The sequence below is a fragment of the Taudactylus pleione genome, unplaced genomic scaffold, assembly GCF_031769625.1.
Source record: "Taudactylus pleione unplaced genomic scaffold, aTauple2 ptg000140l, whole genome shotgun sequence".
Taxonomy (NCBI): Eukaryota; Metazoa; Chordata; class Amphibia; order Anura; family Myobatrachidae; genus Taudactylus; species Taudactylus pleione.
In genome coordinates, this window is record NW_028284542.1 from 2,932,912 (window position 1) to 2,953,185 (window position 20,274).

Consider the following 20,274-nt stretch of genomic DNA (forward strand, 5'->3'; position numbering starts at 1 on the left):
GAAACAAATAGAAGCTTCTGATTGAGGATAACAAACACCAATCACCATTCCAGTGTATGTGGCCACAAAAGTGGAGAGTGGCGCTAGATTTATTTTAAAAAAAGAAAATAATCAGCTGTCCATGGTTAGAAGAATAAAAAAATCTCACACTGTTCTTCCTGTACACTCCCTTTTCCTTTTCTAAACGTTGCAGAAAGACACGTGGATACTAAAAAGTAGAGATGAGCGGTTCGATATTGACTCACATATTCCAGCCAAGTACAGCCCTCAGAACAAGGTAAATCATCATTCACGGACATCTGTGCAGAGATGTCCGTGAAAGGATGGATCCGAACTTGGCGGAAAGATCAGAGCCAAAACCGAACCGTTCAGCTCTGCTAAAAATGCACATTTGAAGGCTTTAATCAGCCACTAACCTATTCCTCAAAATCTATGTCGATTACTAAAGAATAGATATCAGGTCATGTTTCTACGAACTTCAATTTGAAGCAAACACTTAATTTCTGCCCCTTTACTTCCTGGATCCTTGATATATAACAGCTACAAAACGGGACGTGTAGGAAGGATCATTTATCACTATGCATAACCGGACAGAGCACATGGGCTTCATAGAAAGTGGAGGAAACTATGCACTTTCTAGCATGCCCTTAGAATAGCCATCACTGATCCTTATTCCAACCTATGTTCATCACTGAAAACTTTTTAGTCTGAGGCCCAAGTGTTGATGTTTTTAAAGATTTTCTACCAAATAAGTATATGAATCCTGGGTGTCACCATTGCAACCGATTATACCAAATTTTATCACCCTTGAGGAAGCCCACAATGTGTTCCTTTTCTGCCACTATAAACGACGACACTCACTAATGGCCAGTACTAAACAATAGTGAACAGTCAGTGAGTTCACTCTCCAGAATTCAGATTGGTGCCAGTAGAAGCCTTACAACTATCACAACAGAAGGCAGGTTAAACAACCACCTTACCATGTGTGTCTCACCAATATAAAAAAAAAAAAGACTCCGTGTAACAAAACACACTTGTCATCCCGGTCTTTACGCAGGCAAAGAAAAACAAGAACAAAAGAAAACAAAAACGGCAATTTTTTTTTTTTTTTTTCTGGATCAACTTTAGAAATGACAGCAGCAAGTTGCAACATAACATGTTATAGGGGCCTTCTGACACAGAAGTGGTTAAATATACATCTTGTGGTCACTGTGAAATCTAGACTACGTATACAAAAAAAAAATGGGGCGACCAACCATATATCTAAGACTCACAAAGCAACAGTAAAGTAGTTGGTAATTTTTATTTATAACTGACTGTTTAACCTAAGTACTGAGTAATTAAATAGAATATATATCTCGTATGAAAAAAAAAGCTAAAAGCACCAAGTGCTTGCTCCCCCATTTTACCCCCCCCCCATTTTTTTTCCTGTTTGGATTCTGCGCCCTAAAGAAAAATAATTGTTTATTTATTGGGGGAATTTGGAATGCGCTCTGCCCTCCCCGCCCTTATTCACACATTTCCCAAGGAACCACAAGCTTCTGTTGTTGCTTTTCTTTCATTCTAAAAGGTGGTTTCAGTCAGTGAAATTACCCATGACCACAAATGCAATGAGAGAAAATGATTTAAAAAAAAAAAAAAATTAATAATAATAAATGTACAGAAATTATCTTTTGAAAGTTCAAAAACTGGTCACTTCACAGAAAGACTGCATGACTGGTCAAAGGTCCGCTTCTATAAAAAGGTAAAATCTGTAGTGACGAGAAGGAATAAAACTGGCCCGCTGGTATGAGCTACTGTGGAATAAATTAGCACAAATATGGAAGAGGTTGGGTCTTATAACTGTTCACTGTTACAGACGTAATCCACAAGGTCAGTTACTCGCAAGAGTTCATCCTCATCTTCCTCCGGCACTACAGCTTCCTGACTGCTACCTGTCCCATTGGAAGCCTGGCTGACTGTGGCTGAAGTGTCCTTAGAAGTCTGACTCTTTTCGCTTGGTTTCCCAATTAAAGTTTCAATAGTTTTTTCTGGGCTTTGTCCGTTCGTGGAAGGCAAATCCACCAAGCTGTAGTCCAAGGGGCTTCCGTCTTTTGTAACAGTTTCAAAGTCATCGTCGTCGCTCTCTATCCGATAACAGGGCTTTTTAGTGCTCTCCGGGATGGTGCTGGACGCGGGGGGCTTATCCTCTGTGGGAGGCTTTTTGTCGCTGCAAACCTTGGCGTCTCCTTCCTCCTCTTCATCCGTCTCAATGCGATTCAGTCGCTTCCGGACAGGTTTCTCCTCCTCCTCCTCCGAGAGGTCGTCGTCTGAACTTCTGATGCGTTTTCTCAGCAAGTTCTTCCTTGCGTTGCGAGGCTTTTCATCAGAGGCCCGGGAAGAATCACTCGCTGAAAAGGTAAAATGGTAATTACAGTTAACTCACACTGGAAATAAATACACAGCACAATCACAACAATATCTGTGTGCCTATGCTCATTATGTATTTCAGTTCTTGACAGGTGAGAGGAAGGGCAAATGAAAGCCCATGTAGAGACCAATCTCTATGGACAGACTTTGTCAATTACTCCAATATAATATAATAGCAAAACAATGGACAGTGAAAGATCACAATACATGGTCCCACAGAGAAAGACTGAAAGAAAGACCAGGAAGGAACATGGACCATTAATAGATATTGTAAACATGACGACATTAAATTACAGGCATATTTCACAAATCATATTACCGGACTGCACAAAGGTTGGTAAGAAAATCCTATAATCCCACTGGTAGTGAGAACGGTGAAGGTCTTGATCAGGTCCCAGAACCTAAATACTAGGGAAGGGTGTAGCCGTAAAAGAAGCGGATCAGGTAAGGGTTGCAGCTCTGACAACTCCCAGTGGACTAACATTTCATGCGACTGTATTGTGATAGCAAAATGGCTACTGACAGCCATTTCTATTCATGGTTCTTATGTGTGTATCAGGCATGAGGTGGTGTATCAGGCATGAAGTGGTAGAGGAAAGTGGGAAGCAGACAGGCCATAAATCCACAAGGCGTTGTCTACTGCGATGTATACTTGCGTTAAGTTTTAGAAAGTCCTTATCAGTAGTTAACCAATAAAGTACTTTGAAGTAGGTTTATGCCCATATTAGTAAGAGTTAGGTGGGTATGACAAGTAGGATACTATATAAACAGGAGACAAAGAAGATTCCAGTGCCCTGCCCTAAGCCTGGACCAAGACTGCAGTAGTTGGTGGCCAGGATATTGTTCATTCCAGCTCTCCATTCTGAGAGACGAGGCTCCTGGATCGTGTAAACATTTATATTCCGAAGCTAAGTAACTATTATTCTTTGATATATTGTTATTTGTTGTAATAAATTATATCTTTTTTTCAAGATACTGGTTTGTGTGGCTTAATTAACCTTCTGTATCCAAGAACCTTATTCCGTTCCACCGGGAACAGTGACCATTTTCAGGGACGGAGGCCATGATTGTGCCGAGTGGAGCGGCTAATCCCATGACAGGAAGCACTTCCTCCTTAACGGCCTTCCCCTTGCAGAAAGACCACCACCAATAGGCGGAAATTTATCGAAAGCTCTAAAGAGTGGAGAAGTGGACATCTACTAAGTATAGTTTATCAAGTACATTCTACACAATGATAGAAGCTGATCAGTTGTTATGGGCAACTTCTCCACCCACTAGAAAGTTTGCCATATTGCCCCCTCAGTATGGATTATGCAACAATATCTTAACCTACAGAACAGCAAGCAGGCGAAGGCTACAGACCGTTTTCTGTTTTAGAATAAATTACAATCCATTTACTTTTCATCTCCTCTGCTGTGAAGTGTGGACCATACCACTTCATACCGTTTATCCTCCCTCCCAAGCGAGGATACGAAAACATGGGAATTCCCTCCCAAGATGGGCACCCCTTATAGTGTGCTTGTGCCAGACGACTAGTCTGATCCTAAATGCAGCAGCTATTAGGGATGCCAGACAGACAGAATACAAGGTCATCCTTAAGTTTATATATAATGCAACAGGGCCTATCGTAGACCCATTCTAGCCTTGAGTTAGGTTAACAATGTAATAAAGTGATTTGGGCAGCTGCTGAAGGTTTCAGTCAGGTAAACCTAGGGCTGAATTGCTTACCTTGGTTGAGCAAATTCACGAGGTGTCCGAATATCTGGGGTGCAACTTTAAATGCTAAGCTTTCTGGAGCAGAGATTTCAGCTACTGTGGTCATGGTCTAGGGAGCGGACAGTCTGCCCACACAGGAGTACCTACTTATCCTTCTCTGGTTAGTAGTTCAATACCACGTTAGATGCTTGGGTGAGATGAATCACATCAGGGATATGTCGGATCTCTTGAGGACCTCATACTGACTGATTCAACAAAGGCCTTCCTTGAGACCAAATAAGATACCTAAGCTCTCTGAAGCAAGACTATCATTAGTCACCTCTGGGATGGTCATTCCAATACCGGAAAAAAAAAAGCAGAAGGTATTGGTTTGAAAGCCAGACCGATCTGTTTGACCCAATTTAAATGTGAAATCCTTAAACCTCCAACTTTGGATGAATTCAAGATAGGAGTTTCTGAGGTTGGTCGTTGTATCTGAACAAGTTCATTATCGAGTTAAACACCAAGAATGCTCATACGGGAAAGCTCACCAAAAGGCTTCTCAGATTGGCAGTTCAGGCACATCATTTCCAGTTTCTGGCTCAATCATATAGTCTGGCGGTATGTGGATGGAAGATCTACAGTGTCTAGATAGACAGTCAATAGGTTGACACCAAATTGTTGACAAACAATATGTTGACTGGGTCAAAAGATTGACACATGGTTTTTCAAGATTTTATAGGCTTAAAGTATGTGGTTTAGGGTTAGACATTTGGCAGAGGCATGGATTTCCTGGGGTTGCTGTTACAAATATATAATTTAGTACCTTCTCAGATCATGGATTTCCTAAGACTGGTGTTACAAAGATAGAGTCTAGTACAGTGTTTCCCAACCTCGGTCCTCAAGGCACACCAACAGTTCAGGTTTTAGTGATATCCATGCTTGAGTACAGATGGTTAAATCAAAATAACTGAGGTACTAATTAAGACACCTGTGATCAAGTATGGCTATCCTTGAAAACTGGACTGTTAGTATGCCTTGAGGACCCTGGTTGGGAACCCCTGATTTAGTACCTTCTCAGACCATGGATTTCCTAGGACTGCTGTTTGATACATGACAGCTAAAGGTATTTCTTGTTGGAAGCCATGATAGACTCATAAGAAGCCATTATTAAGGTCTATATTGCTTCTCAGAACTGTTGGTCCTAGCACATTTATCAGCATCCTTTATTCCTTCGAAGTCTTATAAACAAGAATAAGGAGAGACATTCCGCCAGCCCAAAAGCCACAAATGTCCAGACCCAAATTGCAAAGGGGTGACCTTTGTTGAGGTGGCCAACGTTCAGAGAAGCAATTGGCATGTCCTTGGAGACAGTGCGATGAAATGACTGGCCAGGCGACGGAGAGATTTCCATTTCGATATGCAGTTATTAGGGAAAGCCTTCAAGTGGAACTGCACACGTTAAATGATTAAAGGTCCAGACCATCTTCCCTAATAATGTATATATGCAAAACCTTTAAACTCCAGTTTTCAGAGAAGATTGTTTTTCTCTTTGCTTGATGTTTTGCTCCACTCCGGTTAAGAGAATAGCTGAGCTTCTTGCAGAGGAAGATTATATAAGGGGCAGAGCTTATATCGGTGCGCAGATTTTGATCTAAGGGGGAGATGTATCAAAAGTAAAGTTGCCCATGACAGGAGCTAGCATTTATCTAGTAAATTCTATAGGATGACAGGTACAAGCCGATTGGTTGAAACTTCTCAGCTTTTTAGGTTTGATACATATTTTTTGAAATTCCTAAATGCCATCTGAGTATTTATATCCCCCAAACCCACAGTCTGTGTGCTCCAACAGATCAAGAGAAAAGGGTCTAACGCATGTACAAAAATCCCACTTTATAACATGGTTACTTTTCAAATACCTTCTGTATAGTTACATGAAGACAATATACAATGTATAGCCTTTATAGGGTTCTGCCCATTCCGCTGATATCAAAATTATTAAATAGATGGTCTACAGGAGAGGGTGGAGGATTCCATGGGTCAGAGTAATTTTCGGCAACGGTTCCTTGGTCAATGATGGTTGATAACTTATCACAATACAAATGGTGTCGGGCTACATCATTGTAGAAAACCTGGATTCAACCTTGTTCAAGGAAGGCTCCACTACAGATCTGTCAGATATTGCCCAGGAGCCTAATGGCTCATACACACTAGACGATAAAGTGAGCGATATGGACGATAACGATAATCGTTCATATTGTCCAGTGTGTATGCACGATACCGTTAACGATGTGCGCTCCTGTGGATCATTAACGATGTCTGCTGTTGCTCGAGCAATGCCAGCACCTGCAAGATTCAATTATAAATGGCGATTTGCGGGTCTATTATTGGCCATAAGGAAAGTAACAGAGGTTCTTAGATGTCAAATGGCTGATTTTTTGGCATTTTGAGCCAGTAGGGTGAAAGGTTTACACCAGTTCTTAGGTGCAGACTCCTAAAAGCAGATACCCTGCACCTCTACATTTTTAAACTAGAAAACTAGTTCATCCAGGATTAACTATACTGATAGCTAAGCTATCAGTATAGAGGGGTGAGAGGCATCCGGATACAATTCAGGGGCTGCATTGAGAAGGCCCCTAACATACATATGGGCCGCACATTTCCCTTAATCTAAGTAATAAGTTAAGTCAATATGTTTAATAAAAGACAACCATCAATAAATAAAATATTAGCAGGCTTCTTAAAACGGTGTTACAAGCTATAAAAATGACGACAAAGCAGGAAGGAGGCTGGGGGCTGCAAGTGAATGCTTGGAGGAGCTGCATGTGTCCTTAGGGCCCACCTGTTGTCCATCGCTAGGATAGAGCATATAGAGAAGAATAATAGAAGTAGTTCTCAGTCTCACTGGAGCACCTTAATTCAGGACACAGTGTTGGTCAGCCATCACTGTGTACCCCGGTCAATGCTAGGCTTCTGAAGGTAGAACGTAAGCTGTACTGAGGCCGGACTGCTCCTCTCCTGCCCTCCCTAGCTTTTTGTCTGCACGGACACATAGCCCGTGGAGGAATGAACCCTTCTGAGTGGCTGGCATGTACAAGACTCATTACCTAGCCTAGGTATCCCTCTTCCTGAGCTAAATAGATCAGCTGAATCACACTACTCCTAGGCAAAATGAAATTCACTGTGGAGTCTGGAATACTGAATGACTAGGTGGGCCATGTAACCCTCCCTCCTTACAGCAATAAAGAACCCCTCACCCAGGGCTGGTAACGCTCATATGACTTGTAGCATGGACCAGAGCATGAAAGACGGAGGATGAGGGGGTTCTGCGTTGAGCACCCCGACACTCCTACGGGGCATTAAGGAGAGAAACTGAGTGGCAGCAGCTGAGTAATGGTTTATAAACAAGTGGTCCAGCCTCCCAGAGGTGACATAAAAGTCACCCTTATATCTCCCTGCATGTAAAGGAGGAAAAAAATGGGTTTGTTGGCCTAAAATGTCCCCTATCAGGGAAGTGCAAAGATACCTATGTGCAGCTGGTGAAAAAATAAACACAATAATGCATAGACGCAAGAAACAAAGCAGACCTTTGACATTGTTACAGAAATATACAAGTCGTCTAGATGCTTGTATTTCCTATTGTCCGTGTACAGTCAAGCTCACTACACATGCAGTGTTGGCAGGTTGAAGTGATTTAGATGATAGATAGACAACACAAAGAATGGGTAATGGGAGTTAAGTTGGGTACACTACGATCCACTGCACGTCGTCGTTCCGATGCAGATCGCATAGCGTGTATGCTTAATCTTGTGTACCCGCAGGTGACATAATGAAAACAGCAAGTGAGTGGCAGTTGGTTAATAATGCTGGTCAGGCTTATGTTAATAAAGCTAAGTTCTGCAGTACAAAGAGGGCTTAGGTAGGAGAATGTGCAGTCAGTAAGGTTAGATGAAAACTCTTTTGTATCCTTGTAGTGCCTGAAATTATGGCCGATATCTACTTTCAATGCCTGAAAAATGATGGGTTAAGAAGAGGTGAACCTGTGATTGGGTCTAGTGGGGGACAGGACTGTCCAAGGAAATGCGAACCTGTGAGGGATCTCACGTCCCTCCATTACTGCTTTAGTATATAGAGCTACATGTGCTGCAGAATAGACGACAGCAATACATGCCTAATGGAACTAGTAGATGGGGATGATAATGTGCCTAGGTACATGTCCTCGCTTGGAATAACTAAGGCTGGGACGCACCATTGCTTTCGGAGCTGGAGAATCTACGTTTAAGTACTCGTCTCATCTCTTTCCCGCGTCCGCAGCGAGCTCCTTTCTGCGAGCCGTCACTTTCGGAATCCTCCTTGTAGTTGACTTGCCGCTTCTGATTTCTCCGTGATCTCCTCCTCCTGGTGTCCAGGTAGTCATCGCTGTAATCACTACTCTCTTCAGTCTCTGCAGTGACATAGAAATGCCAGTTGTTAAAGCTGCAATCTCAGACTTTACTGCAAGTTTTGTACCTTTCTAATGCGAGTCCTTCTTCTAGACTGTCCTAATATCCCTACCCAAATTCTTATGTGGCTGCAGGGTCTCGGGCTGTAATGCATTAGTATTCAGCGCTTAAACTCGTTCTCTAGGATCACCTGAGTTGGATACCTCACTCCATGTACATAATGGAGGAGAAAGGAGGGGGGATTGCGTTATGAATGCTCATGATTGCCACTTTGCGCAGATAAACCCAGTGCTTTTAGCTGCATTAACTACTAATGGGTGCCCGAAAGGAATAAACAATTGAATTGCTCCATTGGGCGCCTATTCGTAAGTAGACACAGCAGGGGGCGTGCAAAACATTTGAATCGCCCCCTAGATGTTAGAAGCTGAAGATTGTCATGCATCAGTATAGTTATGCTCCTGTTCAGTCTGGGATTGTTTATTTCTGCCTGTTGCTTCAGCCTATGTTTTTCCCATTGATTCCTCTACTCTCTTTGGCCAATGAGTGTGTAGCATTATAGAGGTGCATGAGGGAGGCCATAGTTTCAGAAAACAGGAAATAAGTTATTTTGCTGCTGTGCAATTAGCTGGGACATCAGATAAGAAACATACTCAGAAGTTTAGAATGAACTGTATAATCTCACCAGTAGCTTGTGCATCCTCTTCGGTTTCATCGTCATCATCATCGTCGTCGTCAGAGTACCTCCTCCTCACCGACCGCCGCTTCAGTCGCCTACTTTGTCTCATAGGCCGCCTGTAGTGCCGCCGTGGCCGGCGAGTGCCAAAGTCACTGTCGTTAGATTGCTGGTCATCGCTTTCATCTGGATTTTCTTCAGATACGACAAATTCATCCTGAGAGCTGTGAAGTGTAAATGTTATAACGGAGGGTTAAGGATCAAAGATGTCAAATGTACCATAATAAGAACGCAGAACAAAAAGGTGGGTAATCACTGACCCTTCACTAATCTGAAACTCGTCTTCACTCTCTTCCTCATCCACATTGCTGTCGCTGTCCAGGTCGTTTAATCGCCTGCGTTTTTTGCGCCTCGTGACAGCCCTTTGAGGCCGTTTTCCTTCTGTTTTTTCTGCTTCCAAGATGGTGGATATGTCTTTGCCGCGGTGACCGGTGATATTGGCCATATCTTTTCCCCGGCCGCCACCTACAAACCGAGGAGAAGAAATTCTTAAACAAATGTTTGTAATATCCAAAATTCTGTTGACACACACACATTATATATATATATATATATATATATATATATATATATATATTATTAGGGATGAGCGGGTTCGGATTTACTTGGTTTTACTCTGTTCTCAGCATGGCATGTTATTGGCTATCGGCTATCACGTGTTTTGGATAGCCAAAAAAATAAATCCGAACTTGCGGTAAAGTGGCGATAAGAACCGAGTAAATCCGAACCCGCTCACCCCCAATATATAAATAAATATATATATATATATATATATATATATATATATATATATATATATAGATAGATAGATATATAGAGAGAGAGAAATCTAGCAAAAAAAAATGTACTATATAAATTTATGTTTAGATAGACATTAAAAGCAAATAGCTCATAGCTAAAGATGTAGTAAGCTTTCCGTGGAAATTAATGTGTTAAAGGTTTATTAAATCTATATTTAGCATCTTAATTTCTCTGCTCAATTGTTGGAACTGGAATTTTATTTTTCCTTCGTTTTTCTTTTTACATTTCTTGCTTCTTTTCCAATTGTCCTGTTACTTTTTACAATACTGCAAACTGTTACTTAGTACTATCGATTGTGCTCAGGCGACCGAGTCTGCACAAAGTGAGGTCTGATGGCTCTTGTAAAAACCACACACACACTTGAAACCAAAACACGGCGATTCCAAAAAACATTTTCATTTCGCGGTGGTAACAGGACAACGCTCTATTTTAAAAGAATGACAGGTTTGTAGATGACCAATATATACATACGTCTTGCAGACACAAAGCCAGCACCAGCATGCAGGACAGAAGACAATATTAGCATGACATCTGTATTATATATTTGGCTACTTGTGAAATAAATCCTCTAACCTGGTATAAGTGTATCAGCAGCAGTGTAACCAGAGCTAGAAATCACTCACCACCACCGCCGCCGTCTGCATCTCTGATGTCATCTTCTATCGCTTCATCAATCGCCTCGTCAAATTCATCAAACCTAAAAGATACAGTGGTCAAAATGTCGATATTTCCAGGAATAAACCCCAAAACCCTGGGCTGTAACTAGCTCTGCAGCTTCCCCCTCAGTGCACCAATATGTTAAATTCGGCAGACTTGCAGCACCTAACAATTGGACGGAGTTATTTTATTGATGGTAATCGGGACACCCGTTTTCATGACCCTGCTGTCCTACTTTCCTATACCAACACTGACATTGTTAAGTCTCAAACTACCCTAACACTTTTTTTCCTTTTATGGAGGTCAATTTGAAAATGGGATTTTCAAATCTTCTGTTAAATTCTTTCCAATGGGGAACACTAGAACAACTGGGGTGTAAGAGCTTGGATTCTTAATGCTCCATCCAAAAACTTAAGCTACCCCCCCACTGGTTAGTGGGAGCACTGAACAAAAGAGAGAACGTTGAATTGGTACAGTTTGCCAGGTGGCTGCCAGAAAAATGTTCGGTCGAGGCCCCTATGCCACACCGACTAGTAGGCTCTGAGTGATCTGGGGCAAAACATGCTGCCAGTTTCGGGAACAGGCTGACCCATCTCGAAGTAAACCTGGCGATGTACCCAAGTTATGCAGGAGACATGGGGAGCCTTGGCACCAGTGTATTACAGAGACTCTCTTATTAGGATATGTGTTCATACAAAATATGTAGAGGGGCTAGAATATGAACAGAAAAAGGAAAGTGTGACATTAGTATGCACAGTACTGTAAGTATGAATGTTGATACTTCATTTGTTATTAATAAAATGTGTTAGGGTACTTCAGACGCTAAGTGAAAGTTTTAAAATAAAGATGCCACTTTCGGTGCCTGACAAATTATTTAGGTAGGTCATCCCCGTGGCACTGTCCAATTTGACCTTTACAGTCCTTCCTCATAGGAGCAGGCGTGCTCTCACCAGTGATACAGTCAGTTGTTTTAAGGGAGCGCCCAAGATCCTACCCTGTACTCTATACCTCAAGTTGTTGATGTGCCCGATTCGGAGGGCTGAGAAATAAATCTGAACCAAAGCAAAAGACATTCATACTTTTAACCGTCTCACAAAGCATCCGGTGTTCCTGCTTATCTAGAAGACTGCAAGTACCTGTCAGTAACCGTACGCAGAGAACAGGCACCCTTATAGAGAAAGTGATGTACAGAATAGAAAAGGACTAGCTCAGGTCCTTGGAAGTTGTCTCAGTATCTGTGAATGCTACTTACAGCTTTGTCCACTACTAACACGATTAAATCTCACCTGTAACTGATGAATTTTCTGGTTCTCGTCGACCGCCTTTCCAATGGCTTCGGCTTTTTCTTCTTCTTCTCCACCTTTTCTTGTACTTCTGGCACTTCCTCGGCTTCCTGCAACAAATAATAGTCTGTTACAAATAATTCAACGTCAAATTTGGCTTGTGGCAAAAAAAAACGTAAAATCGGGAATAACGTACTTGAGTAGGAATAATGTTCTCAATACTGATTCCAACGTAAACCAACCGTTCTTTCCTGAGGAGAGAGAAAAAGCACAATTAGGCCATCTGACTGGTGGACAGGTCTGTGCCTTCCCAAATTCCAGGTTAGCACAAAATACATCAACACTTTAACCTGCGGGAGACTATGGATTATTGTAAAGAGACAATTTCCCAAAGGCCCCCTCCACCTATAATGTAACTATGTGTATCCTCCTTTGCCCTCAGTGCTACTGGTAGATGGGGAGAAACTTTAATCATATATTGCAACTAATAGGGTTTATTTAATAGCGAGTCAGCAACTATGGAGTGGGATAACCATTCACAGAAATATGGTACCTTCATTTCTGAATGATTAAACAGTGCGGTTTTGACCATGAAGATAAGACGAGGTAGCAAACGATCCTTTTCCGCAAAAATTGTTGATTATCAAGTTTGGAAAGACGCAAACTGCGCAGAACCCTATTAGGTCCATAATGACTAGTAGCGAACTGCTGATAAACTGACAGAGTGGTCAATAAACATACAGGCCCTGTCGTTTGCATGGAGACAAAGTGATATAACCCATAGTGATAAAGGTGTCAGTTACGCGGGGGTAATTTCTGGGAGCGTTACCTTCTCTCTGCCCGCTCTCTCTTCTTCAAGACGACGTCTAGGTTCTGTAACTGCTCCTCAAGCTTCTCGCACAGTAATTTCTGTTTGACAAAAGAAAAATCGAACAGATCAGCGCAATATTTCTTGGCCGTCGCTGGTAGCAGATAGCGTCCCATACACTGCAGTTCTGCACCAATTAATTTATAGATTGTCTGATACAATCAGGTGTGACCACTGCCAGACTGGTGAATGTACTTGGCCAATGTTCAAATCGTGAAAACACAACAGACTTAACAACCATGTTCATAATGGTCGCAGAACTGGTCTCTGGGTGATCACTCCCAACTTCACGGCCACTTCATAGAGTATCCCCCCCCAAAAGCCAATTGGTAAACGTAAAGGCTCATTGACTCTCCCCGTCCGATTGATCAAAGCCTGTTCTAACAAAGCTCGCAGCCACAACTTTGCAATTTTCTATTACATTACACAGACAACAGTAAATATAACCTGATTCATACATGTTGGCAAGGAGGACAAAACCATTCTCCATCAGGAATCAACATCAGGGGCGGTCGGAGACAGGCTGTATGATATCCGCTATCACACGAGTCACAGAGCAAAATCTGTCATTAGAAATACAGAATTGAAGAAAGAAAAAAAAAAATGCTTAAAGGGGCCATTTTCACTAATAAATATATTTTGTAGTGTAGACAGGTTACAAATGACAACCTAATATCTGCCGTGGTTGCTTCTGGCGATCAAAGGGCCTAATTCAGATTTGGGAGTAGAGTAAGATAGAGCAAGTCACTGTGTGTCTTGGCAACACCAGGGTGCAATGCAGGGGGGGTAGATGTAATATGTGCTGAGAGATTTCTATTAGGGAGGGAGGTGTCCAAACTGACATCTAAATTGTAGAGTTATAATAAAGCTGTCCAGCATTTGTGGGCTACATGCAAAAGCAGCCAGTATTTACCCCACATGTAAAAACAATATATGTATTTGTTGCATTGCAACATGGTTTGTTCAGCTTCAGTTACTTGCTCCATCTTACTCTATTCCCAAATTTGAATCAGGTCCAAAGTCTCCCTCTTCAAGAACTGTCTAGTTCAGAGTTTCCCCAAACTCCTCCATTACAGTCCAGGTTTTAAGGATATCCATTCTTGGTTAGGTCAAAATCACTGAGGTACTAATTAAGTCTCCTGTGCTCAAGCATGGATATACTTAACATCTGGACTGTAATGGTGGAGTTTGGGAAACTGTTCTAGTTCTATCCTAATATACTCTGTGCTGCTGGGGGACCCAGCTCCTTCCACTAGAACTCTCCTGCTGCCATCTGGAGTTTCAGAACCTGTATAGGATGTTTTGTTCTTTCCTGGTCACAGAACACCTCAGTGACTTCTGATATGCTTAGAAAGACATATGATTTGAATAAAAGGTAAAAAGTTTAATTGATCAACAGAATAGAATTATATTGCAGGCAGAGTACCAGCCTAAAAAACAATCTATACTGTATTGCAAACATTGCTTGCTGCTTCTTTGCAAATAGCAAGTGTTCGTAAATTAGAGGAGGAGGAAACCTGCTACAGGGCTGTGTGCTGATTGACAGAAGTACTGACCAGCTCGGGGTGGTTGGGAAGGCCACATTTCTTGCACGGATCATCCTCCTCCCCCGGGGCACCGTCCTCCTTTTCTTCAGTTCCCGAACCCTCCTCTGAAGCATCCTCACTATCCGACTCTTCCGTTTCCTCCTCACTAGAGGATTTGCGCCTGCGTCGCGATCGGAAATTGGTCCAGCGTGCCCTCCGCCTCTGTCTGGGTTTCTGAACATGTTTTTCACAATAGCAAAAGCAAAGGTCACAAAGCAGCACTTTATATATGGTCATGCCTCTTAAATAATGTTTTAATAGCTGTGTAATCACTGGTGCAACAATGTACAGCCAACGTTACTGCGCCTAGGTTTTGTGATACTTCTCAAAACTAAAAAGTACTATTGAATAGAAAAAAATAATACTACAGCTAAGCCTGTATTGCAGACTTGCAGAGTGTAACGGTAATAGGGTGAGCCTGCAGTGCACAGACTTTCCTTTCATCGCAAGTGTCCGACAAAACAGTCCAGCTGTCATTTAAAGCCAAATTAGTAAACAAGATAGATGTTTTCACCTGGAGGAATGTGCAATATTACAATCTTCCTGCATCAATGTGCTGGGAGCTATAAATAACTGCAATGTGCTGTGCTTTTCTGCTGCCTCCATTCCCCTCCTCACATCAAGTCACTGCCCCTGTCACATGCAGCCCTGTCCTCACTAACACATCACTCATCTACTGATATACTCTGTGCTGCTGTAGGCCCTGCTCCTCCCATTATACAACTTTCAGTCTGTGGCTTCCTGCTGCCTCCATTCCCCTCCTCAATGACATCACTCATCGTCTGATATACTCTGCAGCTTTCTGCTTTCTCCACTTATCATAACACAGGACCATCCCCAGTCATAGAATCACACTAGAGGCCAGGCCATTGCCTCCCACAGGACTAGCACCTTATCTCTTGCTGCTGTGACCATTCTCAAGGCCTTATTGACTAATAGGAAATAGATGAAGATTGAATACAATAAGTCAATCAGACATTGCCCCAACAGAACTAATACATGACCTAAACATTCTAACTAGAAAAACAAACCAACACTTTTCTTAAACTTGACTTCTGTTGGTAAAAGTTTCTGGATTACGTACCTTCTTTATTTTCTGGCTTGGTTCCCTTTCAGTTTTACTCTCCTTTTCCAGTTTCGGTGGCTCAGGCTTCGCCTCTTCATCGCTCTCCAATTTTTCAGGCTTCTGCTCTTTGACTTCCGATACTTTTACAGAAGGTCGGGAGATTCGAGGAGATCGCCTTAGTCTCCGTCCAATGTTTTCATCACTCTCCACATCCTCCACAGCGGTGTTCTCCACTGGCAATTCTGCCCTCCTCCTCTTGCTGGAGATCCTGATGGTCAGCTTAATGCCATCTTTCTGTCTCTCCGAGGTCATCTCCTTGCTCTCCGGTCCACTGTTCTCGTCTTCTTGGGCAGATTTTAACTTGTGTTTATTTTTTGAAACCAAAGATGGCTTTTCTGAGGTTTTCTCCTGTTCTGCTGTTGTAGTCCCATCGACTTGGTCATTCTCTGCCTCTTTAGAGTCCGATGGCTCAGTGGTGTCGCCTACCTTCAGAGAGGACTTTTCCTTAAGTTTGCTCCTCAGCGTAAATGATTTATTTACTAATGCAGCAGCATCGTTTGCATTTTTCTCATTTTCCTCAACTGTATCATTAGGTACCTCAGGTTCCTCTCTTAATTCATTGTCTTTTTTTTCTGTATTTTCACTGGGTTGCTCAGGCTTTAGCGTTGAATTCTTCGTGGAAGTCCTTTTCGATGTTGGTAATCTCCTTCTTGCAGTTGCATTTCTTTTAGTTTTTCTGTCTTTTGTCTTTGATTCAGACTCCGCTTTCCTCCCATCTGAACCTGGCTCTTCATCGTTACAGTGCGTCTCCGAGACCAATTCCTCTGCTTTTCCAGATACTTCCTTCACATTGCTGCTATCTGTGGGCGATACCTTGACCGGTTTATCCAGATCATTGGGCTTTTCTACAGACTCTGAACTACTCGTGTCTCCCTTGACCTCAATCTGCTTTTCTTTGTCACAGTCCGAAACAGATTCTGCTTTTTTCCTTTCACCTCCTTTGGCTTCTGCACTGCTTTTCCCCAAGTCAGCTTCACACGGAACTAGCTTGACGGAAGCCTTCTGAGAAGACTCTTCCAGCGAGGGGGTGATCGGGTCAGTGCTTACTTCAGTCGCACTTTTTTTGCCGTTCTCTTTAACTTCTTGTAAACTTTTGATGACGCTGGGATTTCTCTCGTTTGTTTTACGGCTCTCGTCCTTCGTTGAGCCAATGACAGACTCTCTTGCTGGGGTGGAACTCTTCTCTGCGTGATCCTGTATTTTGTGTGTTTTGTCGCTGTTCAAATCACCATTCACCAGCTGCTTCCCGTCGGCAGCAGTACACGGTCCTACAGTAGACTTTGTACCATCGTCTTCTGGTTTTCCATCCTCTTTCTGTAGCAGCTCTTTAGTGGGGGTCTTGGACTTGCACAGCGACGCTTTAACTTGGCTGTCAAAATCGTCAGTCAGCTTGAGCTCCCGTTTTTTCAGCGGGATCTTAGCCTGCTGGTCATTCTTCATTTTCCCCGTGTCCTCTACAGATTTTTCAACAGGTTCTTCAGTGCGTTTAACAATGACCGAGATCTCAGACCGTTCTGGTTCCTGTGGTGGTGCAGTCTTGTCAGAGTTCCCTTTTGATTCCTTTAAGTCTTTTGGCTCTGCTTTTTCATCTTTTTTCTCCACTATTACTGGCTTTACGTTCTCCTTGAAGGAGTCGTTTTCTTCTTTGGCGGTTTGTGTCTCTTCCTTCACATCTGAGGCAGGTTCCGTTTTTATTTCACTGCACGTTTTCAAAGGTTTCTCGCCATCGGTTTTAAAGCTGTTGCCATTTTCACTTTTGGGCTGTTCCAACACGTCCGCCTTCTCTTTTATATGGAGACAGTCAGCATCATCTGCAGGCTTTTCTACAAACAGAGAGAAAACGACGTCAAAGTAATACAAGTCACAATGATACACTGAACAGCAGGGGTGACCACTCCTGACCGCAAGGAGGTTATGCTTCGCTTTCTATAGCAAAACTAAGAGGCTGGGGCTTTATAAAAAAAAAAAAAAAAAATTATCAATTTACTACTACTAATGTATAAATGAAGGATTTCCAATTCATGATTAAGAATAAATCAATATTGTATTAGCAGTCAGCATTGCATACGATGTAAAACACACAACAAATAGAAGGCTCCGCCACAAACAGAGGAAAACAAACCTCCACTCAGTCTAGCGAGGCTATTACAGGGAATAAAAGGGATAGAAATTCCATTTTACAGAATAAGACATAAAAAGCTTTAAAAGCAATCACAGAAATTTCAATAGGCATAAGGGAACAGTGTATGAAAGGAATGAGGTAAAACTAAAAATACATTGTGTACAGCGCTTTGGAACTCTTGTGAAGCCAAATAAAGTCCCAGCCCCGAAGGCTGACGGTTTTTCAGCACAATAGTCCAATGCCAAATGGTGAAGAGGCAGCTACTGTACATTGAGCTACCAGAGGAGCAGCTTTTGCCATCTTTGTTACAAGAGGAGAATACAGGCGTGGATATAGTAGGCATAGCATTTTATAATCACTATTCACACTTTATTTACACTCTCTCTTACCCATTCATTTTATTCTGCTGGTTTTTGACAGGTTGATAGTTATAATGAGAGTAGGTTTTATTTTTTGCGTGCACCACATAGGAGAATTTTTTTTATTTCTCCATTTTCTTTGCTTATGCCATCATGGAGACTGTCTGATATACTGGCTGGTCAGATGATAGCGAGACCGATTTTGCAACTGGCTGTCATCCCCCATTAATCTCAGAAGGGAAGCCATCACTGTCATGATCTTGGTGAAAACTCTCAAGTGTTGTAGCCAGAACAAAAAGACATAGCCCAAAAATGAAGAGAAGACTGATCTGCAAATCTGAGAAGGTACTGGTGTCTCTCCCACATTAGAACATGCAATTATCCATCCTTGACGTCCATGGACACCCTATGCCATGCTGTTGATGACTCACCTGTCCAAACCATGCAGGAGGTTTAGGAATTTCAGGTCCTGAATGAGCTCAGAGGGTCCTTCTAGTTACTGGAATCTGACGGGGAAGTTTTGGAGATACAGGATGTACAGACAATCCATGAACCTTCTTCACTCAGCCATCCGAGGTTGAAATGAAACAGGTCCCAGAAGAGAACCTGGGTGGATAGATTGCCTTTCATGCCGCCTGTTTGTCTGAAGGCTTGGTAGTTGGGTACTTAGCTGACCAAACCTGTTTTCCACTCTGGGGTCCACCCAGTGACAAGACTGTCCACTGCAAGTTTGCCTCCTCAATTACCAGCCTGAAAGGAATGAAACCTGGAGCTCCTAGGACTAAGCGTATAAATGAAAAAGGCAGAGACTTCAGAGTCCACTTAGTCTCCTCTCCTGCTTCCCAGCCTCTGTTATGCTGAAAGACTTAAGCTGAAATTCTCATCCGAATGAGACTAGTATCCAAAGCGGTACAGTAACTTTTAGGACCCTTTCAACTCAGTGAGAAACTGAAATCCCTAAACATTCAGCATGGGATGGACAGTTGTGTCCCTGAGACACTTTGATGCCTCACAAACGAGCACTACCAAAGTCAGCAATTTAGACCTTGGTCAGTGAGACAGCAAGCTCTCAGAGAGCCGTTTCAACCACCTCTACAATGTTGTCACGGTGGTGGTCTTGGATAACCGTACAACGGAGACATCTACCTCGAAAGAAGTCTCCCATTTAATCATATTCAAACTGTGGAAAGAATAGAGATCCTGTAACTTGAGTGAAACCAAGGACCTGTGTTTCTGAATCTGAACCTTGCTTGAACCAAAAGATCTCAGCTATGGACTGGATCAAAGACCTAGCCCAGTCTAGTTCTGACAGCTGACCCCGTGATCGATAGGGTCACCATAAGGAATTTGCACAAGAGTATCTAAAAATTAACATAGTGGTTCTCAAACTCAGTCCCCAGGATCCCACAGTTTCCCAGGTCACCCAGCAGCTGCACGGGTGTAGTCATTTCTCACAGACACGTTTTAAAAGATCCACAGGTGAAACTAATTATTTCACTTGTGATTCTGTGAAGAGACCTTGAAAACATGCACTGTTCGGGGTCCTGAGGACAGAGTTTGAGAACCTGTGATTTAACGGAGGTCGTCCTTCCTTAGCTCTGAAATGATCCTATTATCTGATCGGACAGAAAAGGGGGCAGACACAGACAGCTGCAGAACCCAATCTAGAAGGAAGCCTCACCCTTGCTGCATTGCAATGCCACAGGCCCCCAATAAACTGCAACAACAATTAAATGGTTCAAAAGTAAAGTATTCTCAAAATTAAAATGAATACCACAGGCAGCCATGTGAAAACACTTCACTCACTCTTGACGGCATTTAAAAACAGCTAGATATCAGGGAAGGGGTATCTGTGTGCTCCTCAGAAATTTTTGCCAGCCGAGTGGCATTAAGTAGTAGCTAGGTAAGGGCAGTGTATTCATACTAGATATAGATAGAATTTTTTAAAATTTAAATTGAGTATTTTTTATTGAAAATGTTCTCCAATGATAATACAATATGACAATAAAAAAACAAAATAGACACCACACAATAATTATCACACATCAAAAGCGTAAAACACACAAATATATATATATATATATATATATATATATATATATATATATATTTATACACACACACACACAAATAATTTTTAAAGACTCTTGCAGATATTGCCTACTTGCCGGCTGGACACAGATAATTGTGTCC

General features: G+C 42.3%; 1 protein-coding gene across 3 annotated transcripts in view; it reads right to left on the minus strand.

The window, feature by feature from the left end:
- Positions 1–1,079: 1,079 nt before the first annotated feature.
- RSF1 (remodeling and spacing factor 1) overlaps positions 1,080–20,274 on the minus strand; it is a 43,925-nt gene continuing 24,730 nt past the window's right edge. For 2 of the 3 annotated variants that reach the window (XM_088473800.1, XM_088473802.1), the window contains exons 6-16: positions 15,559–17,423; positions 14,445–14,648; positions 13,347–13,451; positions 12,850–12,929; positions 12,217–12,271; positions 12,024–12,130; positions 10,704–10,777; positions 9,540–9,744; positions 9,229–9,443; positions 8,354–8,548; positions 1,080–2,390 (exon numbers count right to left, since the gene is read on the minus strand). In XM_088473800.1, coding sequence (XP_088329926.1) covers positions 1,837–2,390; positions 8,354–8,548; positions 9,229–9,443; positions 9,540–9,744; positions 10,704–10,777; positions 12,024–12,130; positions 12,217–12,271; positions 12,850–12,929; positions 13,347–13,451; positions 14,445–14,648; positions 15,559–17,423 — 3,659 coding nt within the window. In that variant the 3' untranslated portion in view covers positions 1,080–1,836. The remainder of the gene's footprint in view (positions 2,391–8,353; positions 8,549–9,228; positions 9,444–9,539; positions 9,745–10,703; positions 10,778–12,023; positions 12,131–12,216; positions 12,272–12,849; positions 12,930–13,346; positions 13,452–14,444; positions 14,649–15,558; positions 17,424–20,274) is intronic. The other variant, XM_088473801.1, reaches the window with a different exon arrangement.